The 18,034-nt window shown below is 46.4% G+C and overlaps 1 protein-coding gene across 1 annotated transcript in view; it reads right to left on the bottom strand.

The window, feature by feature from the left end:
• The window catches only part of hmcn2 (hemicentin 2), a 40,731-nt gene that overhangs the window by 11,688 nt on the left and 11,009 nt on the right, over nucleotides 1–18,034 (bottom strand). The window contains exons 14-49 of the mRNA XM_086207326.1: nucleotides 17,750–17,863; nucleotides 17,508–17,666; nucleotides 17,224–17,418; nucleotides 16,333–16,428; nucleotides 16,099–16,226; nucleotides 15,860–16,004; nucleotides 15,416–15,528; nucleotides 14,031–14,184; nucleotides 13,757–13,916; nucleotides 11,557–11,684; nucleotides 11,131–11,382; nucleotides 10,498–10,581; nucleotides 8,686–8,877; nucleotides 8,473–8,603; nucleotides 8,210–8,354; nucleotides 7,841–7,967; nucleotides 7,599–7,756; nucleotides 6,831–7,109; nucleotides 6,624–6,760; nucleotides 5,716–5,866; nucleotides 5,413–5,628; nucleotides 5,221–5,334; nucleotides 4,946–5,133; nucleotides 4,727–4,823; nucleotides 4,158–4,319; nucleotides 3,959–4,072; nucleotides 3,592–3,788; nucleotides 3,239–3,320; nucleotides 3,017–3,148; nucleotides 2,798–2,941; nucleotides 2,549–2,708; nucleotides 1,896–2,020; nucleotides 970–1,153; nucleotides 793–890; nucleotides 338–616; nucleotides 56–246 (exon numbers count right to left, since the gene is read on the bottom strand). Of these exons, the coding sequence (XP_086063452.1) occupies nucleotides 56–246; nucleotides 338–616; nucleotides 793–890; nucleotides 970–1,153; nucleotides 1,896–2,020; nucleotides 2,549–2,708; nucleotides 2,798–2,941; nucleotides 3,017–3,148; nucleotides 3,239–3,320; nucleotides 3,592–3,788; nucleotides 3,959–4,072; nucleotides 4,158–4,319; nucleotides 4,727–4,823; nucleotides 4,946–5,133; nucleotides 5,221–5,334; nucleotides 5,413–5,628; nucleotides 5,716–5,866; nucleotides 6,624–6,760; nucleotides 6,831–7,109; nucleotides 7,599–7,756; nucleotides 7,841–7,967; nucleotides 8,210–8,354; nucleotides 8,473–8,603; nucleotides 8,686–8,877; nucleotides 10,498–10,581; nucleotides 11,131–11,382; nucleotides 11,557–11,684; nucleotides 13,757–13,916; nucleotides 14,031–14,184; nucleotides 15,416–15,528; nucleotides 15,860–16,004; nucleotides 16,099–16,226; nucleotides 16,333–16,428; nucleotides 17,224–17,418; nucleotides 17,508–17,666; nucleotides 17,750–17,863 (5,531 nt within the window). The remainder of the gene's footprint in view (nucleotides 1–55; nucleotides 247–337; nucleotides 617–792; nucleotides 891–969; nucleotides 1,154–1,895; nucleotides 2,021–2,548; nucleotides 2,709–2,797; nucleotides 2,942–3,016; nucleotides 3,149–3,238; nucleotides 3,321–3,591; nucleotides 3,789–3,958; nucleotides 4,073–4,157; nucleotides 4,320–4,726; nucleotides 4,824–4,945; nucleotides 5,134–5,220; nucleotides 5,335–5,412; nucleotides 5,629–5,715; nucleotides 5,867–6,623; nucleotides 6,761–6,830; nucleotides 7,110–7,598; nucleotides 7,757–7,840; nucleotides 7,968–8,209; nucleotides 8,355–8,472; nucleotides 8,604–8,685; nucleotides 8,878–10,497; nucleotides 10,582–11,130; nucleotides 11,383–11,556; nucleotides 11,685–13,756; nucleotides 13,917–14,030; nucleotides 14,185–15,415; nucleotides 15,529–15,859; nucleotides 16,005–16,098; nucleotides 16,227–16,332; nucleotides 16,429–17,223; nucleotides 17,419–17,507; nucleotides 17,667–17,749; nucleotides 17,864–18,034) is intronic.

The following is an 18,034-nucleotide window of genomic DNA, read 5'->3' as shown; positions in this document are numbered from 1 at the left end:
CCGCACTTACTGCTGCTTTGTCAGCATTACCCAGTAGAGTCAGTTTGGACTTTACCTGAATTTTTGTAATCCTGATAAAGTGTCCGTCCTCCTGGACAATGTCACTTCCTTCTAAGGGGCGGCCATCTTTGAGCCAACTGAGAGCGGGAGGGGGGACTCCTACAGCCGAGCACTCCAGCTCAAGTGGGCTGTTCACCGCTAGGGTCAACTCCTCTGGGGAGCCAGAGCTGGAGATCTTTGGCAGCTCTGGAGTAGGAAGACAAAGAAATATAAAGAGTTATCACTATGACTTTAATCCAGAAATGATTTAATTACAGAGACTGTTCATAGGATGTACCCAGAATGGTAAGATTAAAACTCTTGGTGCTGCTTCCAGCCTGGTTACTGGCCACGCAGCTGTAGAGGCCTGCGTCAGATGGTGCCACGTCAGGCAGCTGCAGCCGCGTCTCCTGTCCATCCAGCAGCAGGTTCCTGTGCAGTGACAGCGGCTGGCCGTCCTTCATCCAAGTCAGTGTGGGAGGAGGAACACCACGAGCTTCACAGGTTAATGTCACCAAGGACCCCTGAACAACTGTAACTGGCTCCACTGGTTCCACATGATCCACACCAGGCGGTACTGCAGACGCAGACAGACAGACACACAGACACAGACACAGACACAGACACAGACACAAACACACACACACACACACACACACACACACACACACACACACACAGATAATGTGTCATGTTGACATAGCTGTGAGGGATTCTGGTTTAACCACAGTCAGACAAGTGCTATGATGGTACCTTGGACCTGGACATCATAGCTGAGCTCAGCGATACCAACTCGACTGCGTGCGATGCATGTGTAAACGCCAGAATCTGACAGCTGCACGGGAGAAATCCTAAACCAGAAGAAAAGGGACAACTAAGCATCACTGCCACCTTAACGAAAGCTCATGATTGTATCCAGCATATTCGGACCTCAGCACCGAGTCACCAGAGAGGAGGCGTGTACGCGGAGAGAGGAGAAGGGGATGTCCATTCTTCAGCCAGCTGATCTGAGAAGGAGGGTTTCCAGCAGCGTGACACTCCAGTGTCACAGCGCTGTCCTGGGTGGCCTGCACCTCCCTCGGGATGGTGGTCTCCCCAGAGATGGATGGTGGAACTGTGACAAGAAAAATCACTAAATCACTCCAGGATGACGTCACCCCCACCTTACTTCCTGTGACGTCTTATTAGAGGTGCAGTAATAATTAGACGCTCCATTATTTTTTGTAATTTTCTGGCATCTGAAATAAGATTTTTTTTCATTGTCATATATGGCTGTAAATTGAAATTTTTTGAAGAGTGAGTCCAACAAAACATTTGAATTAGGATGCAATGAAATATTGATACTTTTCTATGTCCTAGTACTTCCTCTTGCAATACATTATAATGAACTTTTGTTTAACAACTTCTATTAGAAACGGATTCTTGGTTCACTGATCGCAAGGTTTTTGTTTTGTGTGTGTGTGTGTGTTTGTGTTGAGGAGGCTCTAAACTCAGACTATGCACTTGGTTGTATGTTTAGACTCAGTTTTCAGTCGTGAAGAAAAACATAACTCCTGCTTATTGCGGCGTTCCTTCTTCAGCTGCACAGATATCGTCACACATCACTGCTTCATTGTCTTGCAGTATATTAATTCCTGGGGGAACGCTGTCTGTCATCATGGACAAAACATCATGATCATAAAGTCGGTTACTGTGATTCCCAGCTAATTAGAATACATCTCCCTGAGCTGTGGGAAAACTTGTGTTTTTTTTTTTCCAGTATTTTCTGACTAAGAATTTAATTATCCAATCTGTATGTGGTAAAAAATAATAATGAAATAATAAAATGAACCACACCGTTCTAAGTTAAAACTGACCTAGTACAAAGAGGGTATAGATTTTGCTCTCCTGGCCAGCGGCGCTGACAGCCAAACAAGTGTATGTCCCAGAATCCTCCGGGCTTAGCCTCAGTAATGTCAGCGTGCTGCCATCAGGATTCACGCTGCCAAAATACAAACACACCGCATGTTTCCACATTAATAGTGCGTAACATTGACATCACATTTTCCAGTCTGAACCGGCATCCATTATTTAACCCATAGAATTACTTTCCCATCATTATCGACACTGTCCCACGTCTTTCTCACACACGCTTACACACACACACACACGGGGTTGTCTCCTGCTTTCTCTGGCTTATGCCTTTGCATTTACTATATAAGCTACTGAACAGCTGTAAAGCAGCTGCTACTCTTAATGGTCTCCATGATGAAATTAGGCGAGGGACCATCAATGACTCCATTTGTCTCTCCACACATCCATCTGTCACGCTCATAATCGCGGGTGCTGATGATTACTCTATTATTTCCCAAAACTTTAGAGAATAACAAGGATTAATTATTGTACTGATCGTAAAACAAATAGAGCTGCATTCAATCAGCGAACGGTGCAAAATGAAATCTATTATTGTTATTACATCGTGTGCGGATTATAGCCCTGTCAGGAAAGAAGGGGAGCGGGAAGTGCTTACACGATGTGGCGGATGTCTGATCCCTCTAAAGTCACGCCGTCTTTCAGCCAGCTAAGGCGGGGAGTGGGGATTCCAGTTGCTCTGCACTCCAGAGTCAGCTCCTCTCCCGCGGGTGCACTCACTTCAGATGGATGGTCAGAGTTAAGGATGGTGGGCGACACTGATGAGGATAAAAATGACCGCTAAAATCAGCCTTTTCATGGATGACATGTATTTCTAGGATGAGTGCCTGTTGCTCTTGTTCTTTACCCTGCACCGTGACCATGTAGTCCTTCTGGGTTTGGCCCTCGCTGTTCTTGGCCAAGCAGGTGTACGTTCCAGCGTGAGACAGCGTGAGAGGCCCCAGTTCCAGGCGGTTCCCTCTGACTGACCATTGCCACTGCAGACTGCTCTCTGCACAACAAACGCGAGCTGTGACATGTCAAGTTCACGCTATTCAGATTGCTGCTGTCATTGCCTTCCTCTTACCGATAGGGGTTCCATCTTTGAGCCATGTGATGCTGGGCACAGGGACCCCTGATGCCTCACACACCAGGGCCACATGAGAACCCAGAGTGCTGTTTAGGGATTCCTGGAGAGGCCCATCCAGGACAGGAGGTACTGCGATGATACAGTAGTATTATGATTTTCAAAATGTATTGCAATGTCTACCTAAAGTGTGACTTTGAGAACCAGTCCACATATTCTCACCATACACTGTCAGCCTGAATGTTCTGTCCACCTGGCCGGCCACGTTAGAGACTTTACAGGTGTACGTGCCACCATCTGTTATCTAGGAGCCAAAAGGAAACAGGCATTTTTGAAGACAGATGGTCTATAAAAAGGGGACTTCCTCCATAATCAGGTGTCGCTTGCATTCAGTCAGTTGTCTGTTGCTCAGGGAAAGGGTGAGTTTGCAGTCTGTGTATTTCCTGTGGAAGCTAAATAAGGTCACAGGTCTTTGTAACAGTTAGAGTGTGAAATGAATTGATGTGAAAAATCCAGTTTGACTAACACTGCCTCTTGATTTACAGCCTCAATCCTGTATGGCGTGTTTTCCTGACCTGAACTCCTACGATCTCCAGCTGGTGATGATCTATCTTCAGACCGTTTCCCGCTACCAGCTGCTGGCCATTTCTATACCATGTGACCTCAGGCTGTGGGACACCTTGGGCCTCGCATCGCAGGGTGACAGAGGAGCCAACTTGTGGCGTCACCGAGTCTGACTCAGCGTCAAGACGAGGCTTAAGGGTTGGCAGGACTGTTGGTGTGCACATGTAAAGAGGACATGATCTCAGCGGCAGTATTGATATGAGTCACTCCAGAACTATCCTGGCTCACAGATGGCTTGTACTAAACAGATTTTCAGCAGTGACAGTGTTTTGAGATTTAATCATCTGTATATTTAGTGGAACTGTGCAGATGGCTCACCATAAACACTGAGGAGAATGCTCTTCTGGTCCTGGCCTGCTGAGTTGGTGGCTGTGCACACGTATTGTCCTGCGTCCTCCAGTCGTGCCCGGGGCAGCTGCAGCATCTGGCCCCCTAGAGTATTAAAGATAATAAAATGTAAAATATAACATAAAATAAATGTGCAATATAAGATTTTATAAGGCAATTTGAGGCTGACCTGGCAGAACGTGGACACCAGAGCTGAAGTGGAGGAGCTGCCCGTCTCTGGTCCAGGTGATCTCTGGTGGAGGGTATGATTGGACGTCACACAGCAGTGACACCATGTGACCCTCGATAACGCTAACCTCCTCCTCCTTTTGGCCTGTTATTTTTGGAGGAACTGGAAGAGAAAACATCAGTGAAATTGTGCATGGGGGGGCATCATTTATAAAAAATCTTTAAAATGATCATATCTCAATCCCACATGGCAAACTGCATTCCTTATATAATCCACACAAAGAATTAATGGTCGTTTAATTTAGCTAGTTACACGCATTTAGAACAGGGACCGTGTACGAGATGCATCAGTCCCATATGTTTTGGAGCAGGTTTAGCAGCTAGTTAATTTCCATCTGTAGTCCCTGAGAAGGTAACAAAGATAATATATTGAGCTAAATCACCTCTATAAATCTGTAAGACACTCACACACGCATAGGTGCGCACACACAAACACACACACTTCAAGGGTAAACACAAGACAGAACACAAATATCAAATTACACTAGAGACTGTGATTGATTTTCTGACCTTGAACTGTCAGGCTGAAGAGCTTCTCAGCCGTCCCGACTTTATTCTCAGCTACACACACGTACCCTGCCATGTCTGACACCTGGACACTAAGGAGCTGCACAAGAGAGAGAGAGAGTGTGTGCGTGCGTGTGTGAGTGCGTGTGCGTGTGTGAGTGAGTGTTATTGCTCACTACAACAGATCATGGTTGCACATCATCTATTATTAAACTGACTCACCTGGAGACGTGTGCCATCCTCGCTGATGAGATGTTGGGAGTCTGTGTGAACCGGCTGCCCCTCCCTCAGCCAGGAGACGACGGGGGCTGGATGTCCTGTCACATCACAGTGGAGGACCACAGTGCTGTTGACCACTGCGCCCATTTCCTCCATGAACTCCTCAGATACCCCCATGATCACAGGAGATACTGAGGATACGAAACGCTCATGTCAGTTTTTATTTTGCATTCATTTAATTTTCAATAAAATCATAAAAAATAGATGTGTTTACCGACCCAGGACCTCCACTTCAAAGTGCATGCGGTCCTCGCCGGCCTCATTGACAGCCTGACATGTGTACTTCCCCGCATCCTCTCGCTGAACTCGGGCGATTTGTAGCACTTGTCCACCTGAGAGGACAAACCAAAGAAACAGCATGAATATGATGTCTCAGAAAGAGAGTTGTCAACATGTGACCCAGGTCCCACCTGGCAGCAGCATCACTCCATCAGCAGCAGTGAGCTTCCGTCCGTCTTTGTACCAGTTGAGCTTGGGTGGGGGTATGGCGTTACTCTCACAGGAGAGGGTGATGGGGTGTCCCAGGACCACCTCCCGCTTATCCACTATGTCATCCTCATCATCCTCCTCGTGGCCAAGACCCCACGCAGCCTCTCGGTTGGTGACACGGTGGAAGACCGGAGGAACTAGCAAGGCAATAGAGTGTTTTTGTACATGTTCTCTGAGAATATATAAATATTCAGGATAACTACAGGTATTTAACTTAAACACACCCTGAATGGTGACGTGAAAGTATCTCTTATCCTCTCCAGCAGAGTTAGTGACCACACAGGTGTACTGGCCCTCGTGGGACAGCGTGGCGTTTTCTATGTGAAGAAAGTGGTCATTTTCCTGAATCCCAGCATGGAGGTTTCCAGTCAGCAGCTAAAGGATGAATAAAACATTAGATGATGGGAAGTGAATTTCGGAGAGACATTTAAATTATGTGTGTAACTGCTTTAAACAGCATCAAGGTGGGGTTATTAGTTCAAATGAGAAGAGGTCAGCACAACATACAGTGTCTTCCCTTTGCCATAGAAGTACTGAGCACCAAATGAAGTGTATGTTTTGCTCTCTGTTTTTTTCATTTATAAATGTTGCTACCTGCTCATTGACACTGCTGTGGGTTGTGGTAGTAATAATGGGTGTATTTTGTTGTACTTTTGGAGAAGTGAAAGAAAGATTTCCACTCAGATGGACAGTAAAGTCAACCAAATCTAATTAAATACTAGCTTTGAAAAGTGTTTTTTGTCTGTCCTGTTTACAAAGAGTTAAATTAAGCTGCACATGCAAATACTGGGTATTAATGAACACTAAACAGGATAAATTATTATTGTCTGTCATTATTTTTCATAATTTGCTTCAGTTAAGTAGCTTGCTTATGGCTCCTAATAAGGTGAGTGGAGGTCTCTTCAACTGTTGCCACAAAGCAAGAAGGTTCCGGGTTCAAGTCCCGGCTGGAGTACGGGACCTTTCTGTGTGGAGTCTGCATGTTCTCCTTGTAACTGCGTGGGTTCTCTCTGGTGCTCCAGCTTCCTCTCACATTGTTGTAATTCATGTTGTTTGCCAGTAGAGGCTGATAGAGTCTAAAACTTGAGTAGGGAATGATTCAAGCCATGCAGGGCTTGTGGGGGTGACCCACCTGTCCATCTTTGAACCATGCAACCTTGGGCTCAGGGAAGCCTTTAGCCTGGCAGGAGAGAGTTAAACTCCCGTTGATCCGTACTTTCTCTTCCTGACTATCAAACAGTGTTGAGTCGCCTTCTATCTGTGGTGGGACTGAGGAGAAGAGGAAACATTAACAGCTTGATCCATCCACTTTAACCTGTATTGTGTAAATGTGTCTTACCTAGAACACTGAGAGAATACTGCTTGGTGGCGGTGCCAGCTGGATTAGAGGCCCGGCAGGTGTAGAGGCCGGTGCTGTCTCCTTGAGCTGAGCCCAGCCTTAAAGCCTGCCCCCCGCGGGTGTAGGTCAGCTGGGGACTCGACACGATGGGCTGGTTGTCCTTCAGCCAAGTGATACTGGGGGCGGGTGAGCCCTCGACATCACATGGCAGGACTGTGGGGAACCCCAGCACCACTGACACCTCGGAGGTCTCACTGGGGCCTTTGATGGTTGGGGGTGCTAGACAGGAAGACAGATGTGAGTAAGACTGTATACAGTAGATCCTCGGGGGACCCTAAAAACAGCGATTACCAAGCTTTATGATACAAGTGAAATAATCTAATGCAGAGGCCAGCTCTACACATGTTCAATACATTTGTTTCCCAAAGAAGCGCAGCTCTGGAACAGTACTCATCCCAGTAGCCTACTAAATTTTTAAACGACCTCTGCTGAGGAAGTTGTGTTTCAGTTCTGTTTGTTTGTCTGACTTTCAGCAGGATTACACAAAAACCTGCTAGCCGATTTTCAGGAAACTTGGCGGGGGGTTGTTGCACAGGCCACAGCAGAAACAGCAATGATAGTGTTTGGCCCTGACAGAGGTTTGAACCACAAGTTTTCTTTATTTTGATTTTCAAAGTCAAAAGAAGAGGCAACACAAGTCCAACCTCTAGGCCCTTAGGATGTCAATACTTCATCTTAATCTAATAGAGTCGGGAGATAAGTGAAGACCTTGAACTGTGAGTCTGAACTGGCGCATCTGAGTTCCTGCGTTGTTGCTGGCCAGACACTGGTAAAGCCCTTGATCCCTCAGCCTGACCGACTTCACTTTCAACACCTGGCCATCCTCCAGAAACTCCACATGTGGGTCTCCATCACGGGACAGAACCCTGGAGAGAGGAAAGAGAGACAGATTGAATCAGTACAGCGGGTACTGCACGGTCTGTGTAGCACCGAATGTCTCTTCAGCTTACTCTCCATCACGGCTCCATTCCACTCTGGGTGCTGGACGTCCGCTAACCCTGCACTGAAACTCCACTTCCTGGCCCAGAACGACAGTCAACTCTTGCAGTCTGGGTGTTCCGGAGATGACCGGTGGAGCTTTATTAGCACACACACACACACACAAGGACAACATCCATTCAATAGTTTACATCAATAAAAGTGTTCAGCTCTTTCCAAATCATTAGGTGACTGTCACTGACAAAAGAGTGCACGCTTGCAGGTGTAGAGGGATGCATGGTACTTCAGGCAGAGTCTATTAAAAGAAAGTGCCGTGGTCTGTTGCACACAGTATATAAGACACACCTTAAATATCTGTGGTTGCTGGTTTCTGCGCTCACCTTGTACCACGATGTGATATTCTCTTCTGGCCTCTCCAGCTGAGTTTTGAGCCGTACAGGCAAACTGTCCTGCATGATCAGGTTGAACTCTGTAAATCCTCAGCAGCCTGTTCCCACTCTGCAGATACACCCCAGGACTGTCCACCTGGACACACAGAAAACCTGACGTAGTGACCACTTGGTGGCATTGCACATCAAGAATTGATCAAACTATGCTCACATGAGCTCAAGTTTTATTTGGGAAGTCAGAATTACAAACTCACAAGATGACCATCTTTAGTCCAGGTGATTGTTGGGGAGGGGATCCCAAAGGCATCACAGCCCAGAGTGAGCGGCTGCTTTAAGGTGACGGTGAGGTTCAGTGACTGGCCGTCATCTTGTATTTCAGGGGGAACTGAAATAGCACAGAAGTCAAAATGTGCATCTTCACTGATTCTCCGAAGCACCGTAGAAACCAAGATTGATTGAAATCTCACCATTCACTTTCAGCCTGGTCTTCCTGTCCACTGACCCCGCTTCATTGGTCGCCACACACTTGTAGTCTCCACTGTGGCTGGCAGAGGATTTGCTAATGACAAGAGCTCCGTTCCTCGTCACAGAGAAGTCTGATTGTTCGGGGTGGATCTCAAGCCCGTTCTTGAACCAGCGCACCTTGGGATGCGGTGAACCTACAGGGCAGGCAGGGTGAGATTGAAATGAGTTTTATTGATCATGTCTGACAAGAAGAAAAGTTACTTCCATCTCGCTGCCTCTCTGCAGGAGAACTTAATGGGCACACAGCCCAGACTAGAAAATGCCAGCTCTACATTTATCTGCTGGACAGCAGGACTGTGCCAAAATAGTCCTCCATGCCTGCAAACTTAAGATTTCAAGGTCACCCTCGTAAAAAATAAGATACAATTTTGTGAATTAATATACGACAATGAAGGCCTTAAAATACTAGCACCAAGATTTATTACCCAACACAGAGTCATGAGCATTAAGAAAAGTTCAAAGGCACTGGTGCGTACATGCAGGAGCCTGAAACAGATGTGTTCTGTAGATTAGTGGGTGCAAAAGAGCTGGAAAGGGTAAACAGCAGAAAGGTAGAGTGAGGAAAGGGTGTCGAGGCAGGTCTTGGACCAAGTACTGTAAACTCCCAGGACAAGGACAGATCAGGAGTGAATCAAAGTGGTGTCTCGGTGTCTCTCACACACACACACACACACACACACACACACACACACACACACACACACACACACACACACACACACACACAGTGCTGACAATAATAAACCAAAGGTGATGTTATCATCTGTTCCCACACATGTTTATAGTTAAGGAGCTCTGAAGCAAATCTCATTGCTGAGAGGAAATGCATACAGATGTTCTCTTTTAGATGTTAATAGCTCTCATTAGTTAGACTTAGAATGAATTTGCCATGGCAAACCAAGTCAGAGATTACATCCTCTGTGTGTTTCGCTAATAATTATCATTGTCCTGGCAGAAAGCTGGTTCTAGCTCCATATAGATAGATCTCCAGAGAACAATGAGGGATCCTTGTTTCCTGCTGCCTCTCTGCAGTGTCAAGAACATCATGCATGGCTGCGACAGCCCTCTGAGGCCCTGGGATGGAGCGAAGGCTAACATGGTTCCATCTTCCTCTTCCTGTGCGTCATGGTGCTCCTCAGACATCTCTGTCCTTTATCTGCTAGCAGCAGCCTGTAATTAGGATTCCTCTCCCAGCAGGCCCAGACGCAGAGGAAAGCAGATGTGGCGCACCGAGGCAGTGGGTGGACGGATGTTCCAGCTGTTGCTCCACATTAGACACCGCCCTCACCTTCTCTCAGTGAGCTGGTTACCATGGCATAGCTCCACACAAACAATACCTGGCTGCACAAGCTGTCAGAGTGTCCATCAGAGCCTCCACAGACACACTCAACAAAGACTACAGCAAGCTCCCTCCTCGATCCTAGCTGGTCCACACATAGATCTTAAAATAATTATGTAGGCAACAATATGTCAAGATAAAGAGAAGCACCTTTCAAGACGTCAAAAGCTTTTTTCAGTTTGACAACTTAAAGTCTAGAGTGACACATTCCTTTGATGGTCCACAAATACACAGATCTGTCCTACATTTTAAAGCTGCCGTTTCTTTTGCTGTCAGTCAAACAAGCCTGGATAAAAGACAACAATGCATCTGTTTTAGACTCCAACAATCTGTTTCATCTAGACACAGAGTCCTTCACCTTTCATTACCCCATCCTTTTTCTCCAAGGCTGATTCCTCTGTGAATCATTTCATACCTTCAGCAGGACAAGGAATGATGACCTTGCTGTTTGCTACTTTCTCCATGATAGCATCTCCAGGCTCGGCGAAGGATGGGGCCTCTGAGGATAGGAAAATAACTCATTACTTCAGATCAGTTATTACGAAAACTCAGCTTGATTGTTGGTCAGCTTTGCATTATGGGAAGCTCATTACAAGATTCTTGGCCTCTAACTTAGGCAGCATTAAACTGAACTTTGTCTAGCATGGATAGAGGCTTAAAGCAGAGGTTCTCCACCTTTTTAAGTCATGACTCCTCGGAATGATCGTGCTGGTGTTAGTTACCCTGCTCTCACCAGCTCCCTGTCCTTTTTTGCCCACAGACAGAATAATAAATTCCATTTTTACTCTAGTGTTTTAGATTTATTTAAATAGCTGTCACTGTTAACGTGCGTACTTTAGACCTAAACAAACCTAGAAAGAAAACATTCTCATATTACTGAGGCCTGTTCACATTTAAAAGTTTTCAGGCAGTGCAGGCAGACGTTAGCTCTTTGTGAGAACCTCTGGTGTAACTGAAGACTTATCCTCGCGTGGCATGGAGCTACTGTGCCTCTAAAGAGTCCAACAGTTGGATAAAGTGTAAAAACTAGGGAAATGGCAATATTCACCAAGTATTTTCAGAGTTATCTCCAAGGTCTCCTGTCCAGCGCTGTTCCTGGCCTCACATCGGTAGGTGCCCTGGTCAGCCAGGCTGACCTGCTGGATCTTGAGGGGCAAAGAGTTATTGACCCTGACAGGAAGATCGTTGTGAAACCAATTGACCTCTGGGCTGGGCTGTCCCTGGACCACACATGGCAGCGTCACCGTTTGGCCGATGAGGGCCTTCAGCAGGGGAGGAGCGGGCTGGATCCTGGGCTTCGCTGAGCACATACAAATATCCTAAATACATGTCGTACCACATTTGTTACGCTATAAATCTGACGTTGTTTAAGCGCTATACGTTAAGAGTGATGTATTCGCAGATGATCCATCAACATGACAGCGTCTTAAAGAGCTCCTTTCAAGGTTTCGGACTTGAAGCCTCACGCAGTTACCTTGAATGTGTAAATTGTAGCTCATGGACACGTTGCCTGCTGGGTTTTCTGCAGTGCAGGTGTAAAGTTTGCTATCAATCAGGCGCACATCGGTGATCTTCAGAGAGCCTGAAGGCAAAACAGTGAACCTGGAGAGTGGTTAGGGGTGAAGGGCAAAGAGATGGGGAAAAAACACAAAACTTTAAAAGTCACAGAAGATCTATAGCCTTGGTGGTTTGGAGGAAGAGGAGTTCCTGTTTTGAAGTCCCATTTTCCTCCAGTGTCATATTTTTATCTCAAAGCATACATGCGTTTATCATTTGTAGATACTATTTGGCTTCTGTTGGGATTGTCAGAGGGGAAAGATGAGAAGATTGAGAGCAGATTCCCACCAGAAACTGCTGTTTTTCTACCAGGATATCGTACTCCGTCTAACTACAAAACAAATGAGAGAATGTGATGCAATACACAGTTGAAATGTCTTACACAGCTGATGAATGGTGTCTTTGAATTTACCATGTCTGGGTTCATTAAAGACAAATGCTTTGTTGTGAACAGTAACTGGATCTGCGATGCATTAAACAAAGAAATAAAACACTCAGTGGTGTCCAGACATCGGCCAGTTATCTCCCCAGTGAGCTGTTATTTGCACACACTTGTCCTGGGTAATAATAGTGAATAAGGGTAGCCGAAGTTTGACCTGATGATGTCACCCTGGGAAAGGTCATGAGTTTGTCGCAATCAATGGTTTCCTTCCAGCGGCAACTACTGTGGGAATATCACTCCAGGAATTTCAAGATTTGATTTCCACATCCAAAGATGTTTATGCTAATTACGCCATTTGTTTGACACTTGGAGGCGATTCCATCACCTCAACTAGAGAAAGTATGCTTTGAAGAAATAGAAACAACAGCGGCGGTTAGATGTAGGATGAAATAAGTGAAATGTAGGTCAGCAGCTTCCCAACACACACCCCGTGTGTGTGTGCGCCACAACCTGAAATGCACCAGAGAGGCTTTCCAGCTGTCTAAATGCATAATACACACCATGTAAACACACCTCTGTGATTTATCTAAGATAAGTGCTTCTGCTAGGCAACAGAATTATAACAATAACATGTTCATCGAAATCTGCTGGACGAACAAAGGCCCCTCTATTTCAGCAGCTCCCCCGCCTCTACAAACACTCTTAAGAGGGGCAACAACATTCAAATACTGTCCCCACGGTGGTCAATCTGTGCTGCCGCTGCTCGGCAGAGTTAGAGTCAAGCTAAAGCACACAAGACATGAAACAGCCCTCCCCTCCATCCCTCAGTCGCCACATGGGTGTCAAGTCATCTGTGTACACAGTCTGACACGACGGGACAAATTGGCCTCGTCAGGATTAGGTTGAGAGTGGCCAAATCACCGTGTCTTCACACACCCCCTCTTCCTTTTTTTTCCTTTCTCTGACCGCCCACTGGATGCAGTTATTTTAACATCAGCCCCCCAGTCATCTCCTCTGAACCAGAGAGGCTGGAGAGAATGAATCTGCTTTTACACAGCTTGCCTGTTTTCACGGGTCCTACATATGCAAAGCGGGGGTAGCTCACAGAGATGTGGTATTCTCATCAGACAGCACCAGTAAAGACTCAGCATGTTGGGTTTTTTTACTACCGAGGCACCCCAGGGAATCCCCACATCAGGCAGACACAGCTTGTATCTCTGTCAGTTGGCGTTCCTGGCACCCCCTACCCCCCAACCCCTCCACCCCCAGTTTCTCCTTATCCCTGGCCCCTCACAAGTCTGACTCTATTTGGAACAGACACCACCGCAACTTTCAACCCCCTCCGCCATTCTTCTACACGCTCAGAACCATTCAGTGTGGTGTCTGGCCTGAACAGTGTGTCTGTCATCCATCTAGTGTGCGTCCCAAGTCAGTCCGCCTGTCTGCGCCCGAAGTGACGACACATGAAAGCGAACGGTGTGGGAACAGATGTTCCTCCTCAGCTTAGAGAGCCCGCACACAGCTCTCCCGCAGACTCCTCTGCCAAGCAGCGCTTCAAAAGGCATCGCTAAATGAACTCCAAACTTTAGCAGCAGTTTTGAATGAGCACCAGACTGCTTGTTTAAAGGCTGAGTCACATGTTGGTCATAGGTGAGGTATGGTGAACCGTTTTTTTATTACATGATAATCTAGTTTTACTACATCATTGCCGGCGTGAGGTAAGATTTCCTCTTACCCAGCCGTGACGGGGGGGATGGGATGCCCGTTTCTGCTCCATGTCACCAGAGGAGACGGACTCCCCTCGGCCTCGCATGGTAGAACAACCTCTGTGCCCACCTCGGCAGCCATTTTCACTGTGTTGTCGAGACCACTCACGCCCATTATCTTGGGCATGGCTGGAGGGAGGGAAAACCAGCATAAGCATATCGTGTATCTCTAAACAGAACATTTTGACTCAGAACATCATGAGTCATTGGCGGCAACTGTGGTTAAATATTTATTTTCCTTACTGTTCACACTGAGCTGGATTTCTCGACTGGCGTAACCCACAGAGCTGGTGGCAGTGCAGATGTAGACCCCTGCGTCATCCTTGGTGGGGTGGGGGATGCGAAGGGAGCCATCGGGGTCAGTCTGAAGCCTGACCTTGTCCAGAGGCTGTCGTCCCTGTAGCAACGTGAAACCAGGATGCACTGTAGATTAAGGCCATTCACAGGAGAGCGCAGGGACGGTGAGCTTCGACAGAGGTTTACAGCTCTACCTTTGATGTCTAATATAATTACAAAGCTCCCCCTTTAACTTCGCTCTCTATCCCCAATACGCACGCACGAGAATGCAGCCTGCTGCATTTGCACTTGCTTTGAACATTAAATTGCTTTTACAGATTTGCTCTTCTAGAAATCTTCTTTACTCTCAGCACTACTCCAGAAGAAAAGAAAAATCTGTCTCACAAAGGTTGACAGGGTCATGGCGCAGATTAACGAGTCACTGTTTATAGTCTTCTTTAAACTGATAGAAGTGGTCAGAACTTATAGAGGGAGCATTTGATGATGCCTGAAGTGATCATAACGTGCCAGAACACCACCACCTCTTCACTGTTGGCAGTGTTTGTGATGCTGCAACTATTTCTGCATGAGCAGTCACTGAAATTGGCAAAGGCGTAGTAAGATGCGAGTCTTGTGTTGGGCACCCCGGGGGTTAAATGAGGTTATCTATTACCTGATGCAAAAGATGGGATGCACCCTGTACTTCATTGAAGATACAATAAAATACTGAGTGACTTCCTGTAGTCGAGCAGAAATAAGTAAAGGTAATGTTGCCATGGTTACATCTTTCCTGGTCGGGTGAATGAAAACTTGATATCAACAGTTGTGTGGGAAAGGTTGTTACTGTAGTCATTGTGGTTCCTTTGAATCAGAGAAAAATAAAACCTAACCGGACTGATGGGGAAAGGAGAAGGTCATGCATCTGTGTAACGTCAATGTAAATAATAAAACGGGATATTCAGAGATTCAGTGGAGCTTCACAATGCTGTTTGAATTCATGCATATTTCTTTAGGACAGAATTTACAATAAAAATCTTCAGAGTGCATGCTTAAATTCTGCCTCACCGTCCAGCATGCACACATTATATTACATTAACTGGCCAGTGTTGACTAGTTTCACCTGAAGAAAACTCAATGCCTGACTGTTCAGCGAGCTTTGCTTTTGTGTTAAAAATAAAAAGCACAGAAGCTATACCTTCATCCATCATTTATAGTCTTAATGATGGTGAATTTTCAGACGAACAGATGCCAAGTGTGACATCTACTTGATAATTCTGTGGGAATCATGACGAAGGATTAGTCATGCAGCCAAAATGATAACAGAGGAAAGTAGGTTGAGTGTGACATCATACCTTGGACCAGACCACAGTCGGCTTGGGGACTCCGCTCGTCTCGCATGATAGTGTGATGGCTACGCCCTCATTAGCTATGTAGTGGTAAGGACCAGTGTGGATCTCGGGGGGCACTGTGAAAGAAGTAGGTCACACAACACAGCTGTCTGACTGACCATGAAGAAGCGGGGGCACAGCGTTATCACTGGTCTTAGCGCGCCAGTGGTATCAGCGCTCCAGGCATTTCTTCATTACCATTCGATAATGAACCATAATCTGGCCTGTCTGTCATTTTGCTCCCATCCAATGCACGACCCTATTCATCAGAGCATGCAGTGAAAAGAAGCCCCTCACTGTGATGGCAGCAGGTGCTCGCGTCTTTGACATATTGTTGTTTCCGTGCTGAGTCAGCACATTTTTGACCCGGCTGACTCTCTGGCACAAAGACAAGACATGGCCTCTTACCTTGGACATCCAGGCTGACGGTGATGTTCATGGAGCCCGCTACATTCTTCGCCGTGCAGACATACGTCCCCGCATCCTCTGGGACAGTCCTCTCAATGTATAAGCTGCCATCACTCCTCTGGAACATTCTTCCATTCAGCGGAACCTTTGCAGAGGAGAAATGTTTGCTATTGCACAGAAACACAAAGATCATCTCAGACAGTAAACATATTTGAGAGGTAAACATCGGCCAGACTTACAGATTTCCCATTCTGGGTCCAGTGTCTTTCTGGAAGAGGAATTCCATCCAGCAGCATGCAGGGAATACTGAGGGACTGACCCACACCAGTGATGACAACGGGGGCACCTTGAGCCAAGAGAGGGGGCTCTACAATATATTAGTAAAGACAGAAATCAAATTTCAAATGTGGGTTGTTTTTTTTTTTATAGTCACAATCAAGTGGAGAGTCATAGGAAGCCCTCAGAAAGCCTACCCAGTCCAGTGACTCTGACTCTGGCCTCAGTTTTGACAGTTCCAAACTGGTTCTTTGCCTCGCAGATGTACAAGCCTTCATCATCCAGCCACACACCTGAAGGGCAGGAAAATTAACAGACCAGACTCCATACATCTGAAATAAGCAGCAAGTCTGCACATTAAGAAAGATCTAAAATAGATAAGTTCATGCTAACTACAGTTCACAGTTCAAGTCCTCTGGTTGATAACACATGGTATTAATGCTTCAACTGTGTTGTAATTAGAAACTAAAAATAGAAAATGACAGGATTAATGAGTTTGGCTCAGCTGCCAGCCCGCTGACACATATGCCCCACTCACTCAAGTCTCTGGAGATCACATGTTGGAAGATCAACAAATTCTTCAGTTCCTGTGTTCAGATGCTCGGGCCAATGTTTAAATGGATGAAGACGAGACACCAAGCATTGAAGCAAAAAAGCGAGGGGGCAGGAGGGTGACGGACGATGCGCACACATGTTTTCTCAAACAATGGCAGGTAAAATATGAAGCCATCTGCAAGCGAACGAGCTAATGAGTTCAGACAGCCACCACAACAACCGGGAACCCGGACAGAAGCAGACATGTCCATTCCTCACCAGTATAATTTTAGGAACGCTATAAACATTTAGTCTCAGGAGCACAAAGGGTGTCCTTCAGCGGCCAGGATTAGACATATTGCAGGCGGGAAAGCTTCCAGAGCTCACAACTTTTAGTAGCATGCATACTTTGTGTCTTGGTAAGTATTGCAATCCTCTAACTGCAATGATATCGTGTTGCAACTCTGAAGAAAATCAGAAATAAAAGGCTACACATGTGTGTCATTAGCCAGAGCGAAGCGCAGTGTTGTGATAGTGTGGCATGACTAACTCACTCTGGATTAGAAGGAATCCGTTCTCCAACTGCATTTTTCTACTGTGTGTGTCTGTCCTGGTAGGAATCTGTGTGCCATCGTGTCTGTGCCAGGTCACTGTTGGCGGCGGGAAACCTCGGGCAACGCAGGGGAGGGTGATGTTCTCCCCTACATTGGCTGTCAAGTCAAATGGAGCCTCAGAGAACAATGGGCCCGCTGTGAAGGGAAGAAACACATTTTCCTTAAGTAAGAAGGAAAAAAAAATCAGCTCTGATCATGAAATTTCAGTTCGCAGATGGTCTCACCTCCAACCTCCAAACTCACAGTGCCAGAGGAGCTTCCGGCAGAGCTGGAGGCCACACAGCTGTACTGACCAGCATCCACATCCTGCACCCCGCGAATGTGCAGGGTCCCGCGATGGACGTCCTGCTCAACAAATGGGGCAGAGCCCACCTCAAGTTCGCCTGAAGAAACATAATACATAAACCTGTTGGTCTACAACATGGACATTATCACCACATATATGCCATTTTTGAATGTAGCGTACCTTTGAACCAGTGGACAAGGGGAGAGGGGACGCCTGTTGCTCGACACTCCAGAGTGGCATCATCCCCAACAGCTACAAGGAGAACCTGCTGTACCACTGTTATTCTGGGAGCCTCTGACGGAAAAAAAGGAACGATTACAGTGCAGGTCATGTGATAGCAATCTGCCAGCTTTGTAAACTGTTCTACTGTATACTTAAATAAAGGTCAAATACTAATGGCCTGCATCACTGCAGAAAAACATCTGAAGTAATCATGGAGACAAAGCTTACGTTGCATCAACATGA

The sequence above is a fragment of the Aulostomus chinensis genome, chromosome 6, assembly GCF_037954235.1.
Source record: "Aulostomus chinensis isolate RoL2024-O1b breed Wild chromosome 6, RoL_Achi_v1.0, whole genome shotgun sequence".
Lineage (NCBI taxonomy): Eukaryota > Metazoa > Chordata > Actinopteri > Syngnathiformes > Aulostomidae > Aulostomus > Aulostomus chinensis.
The sequence above is the reverse complement of the archived record's forward strand: the minus strand, read 5'-3'. Positions and strand labels throughout refer to the sequence as shown.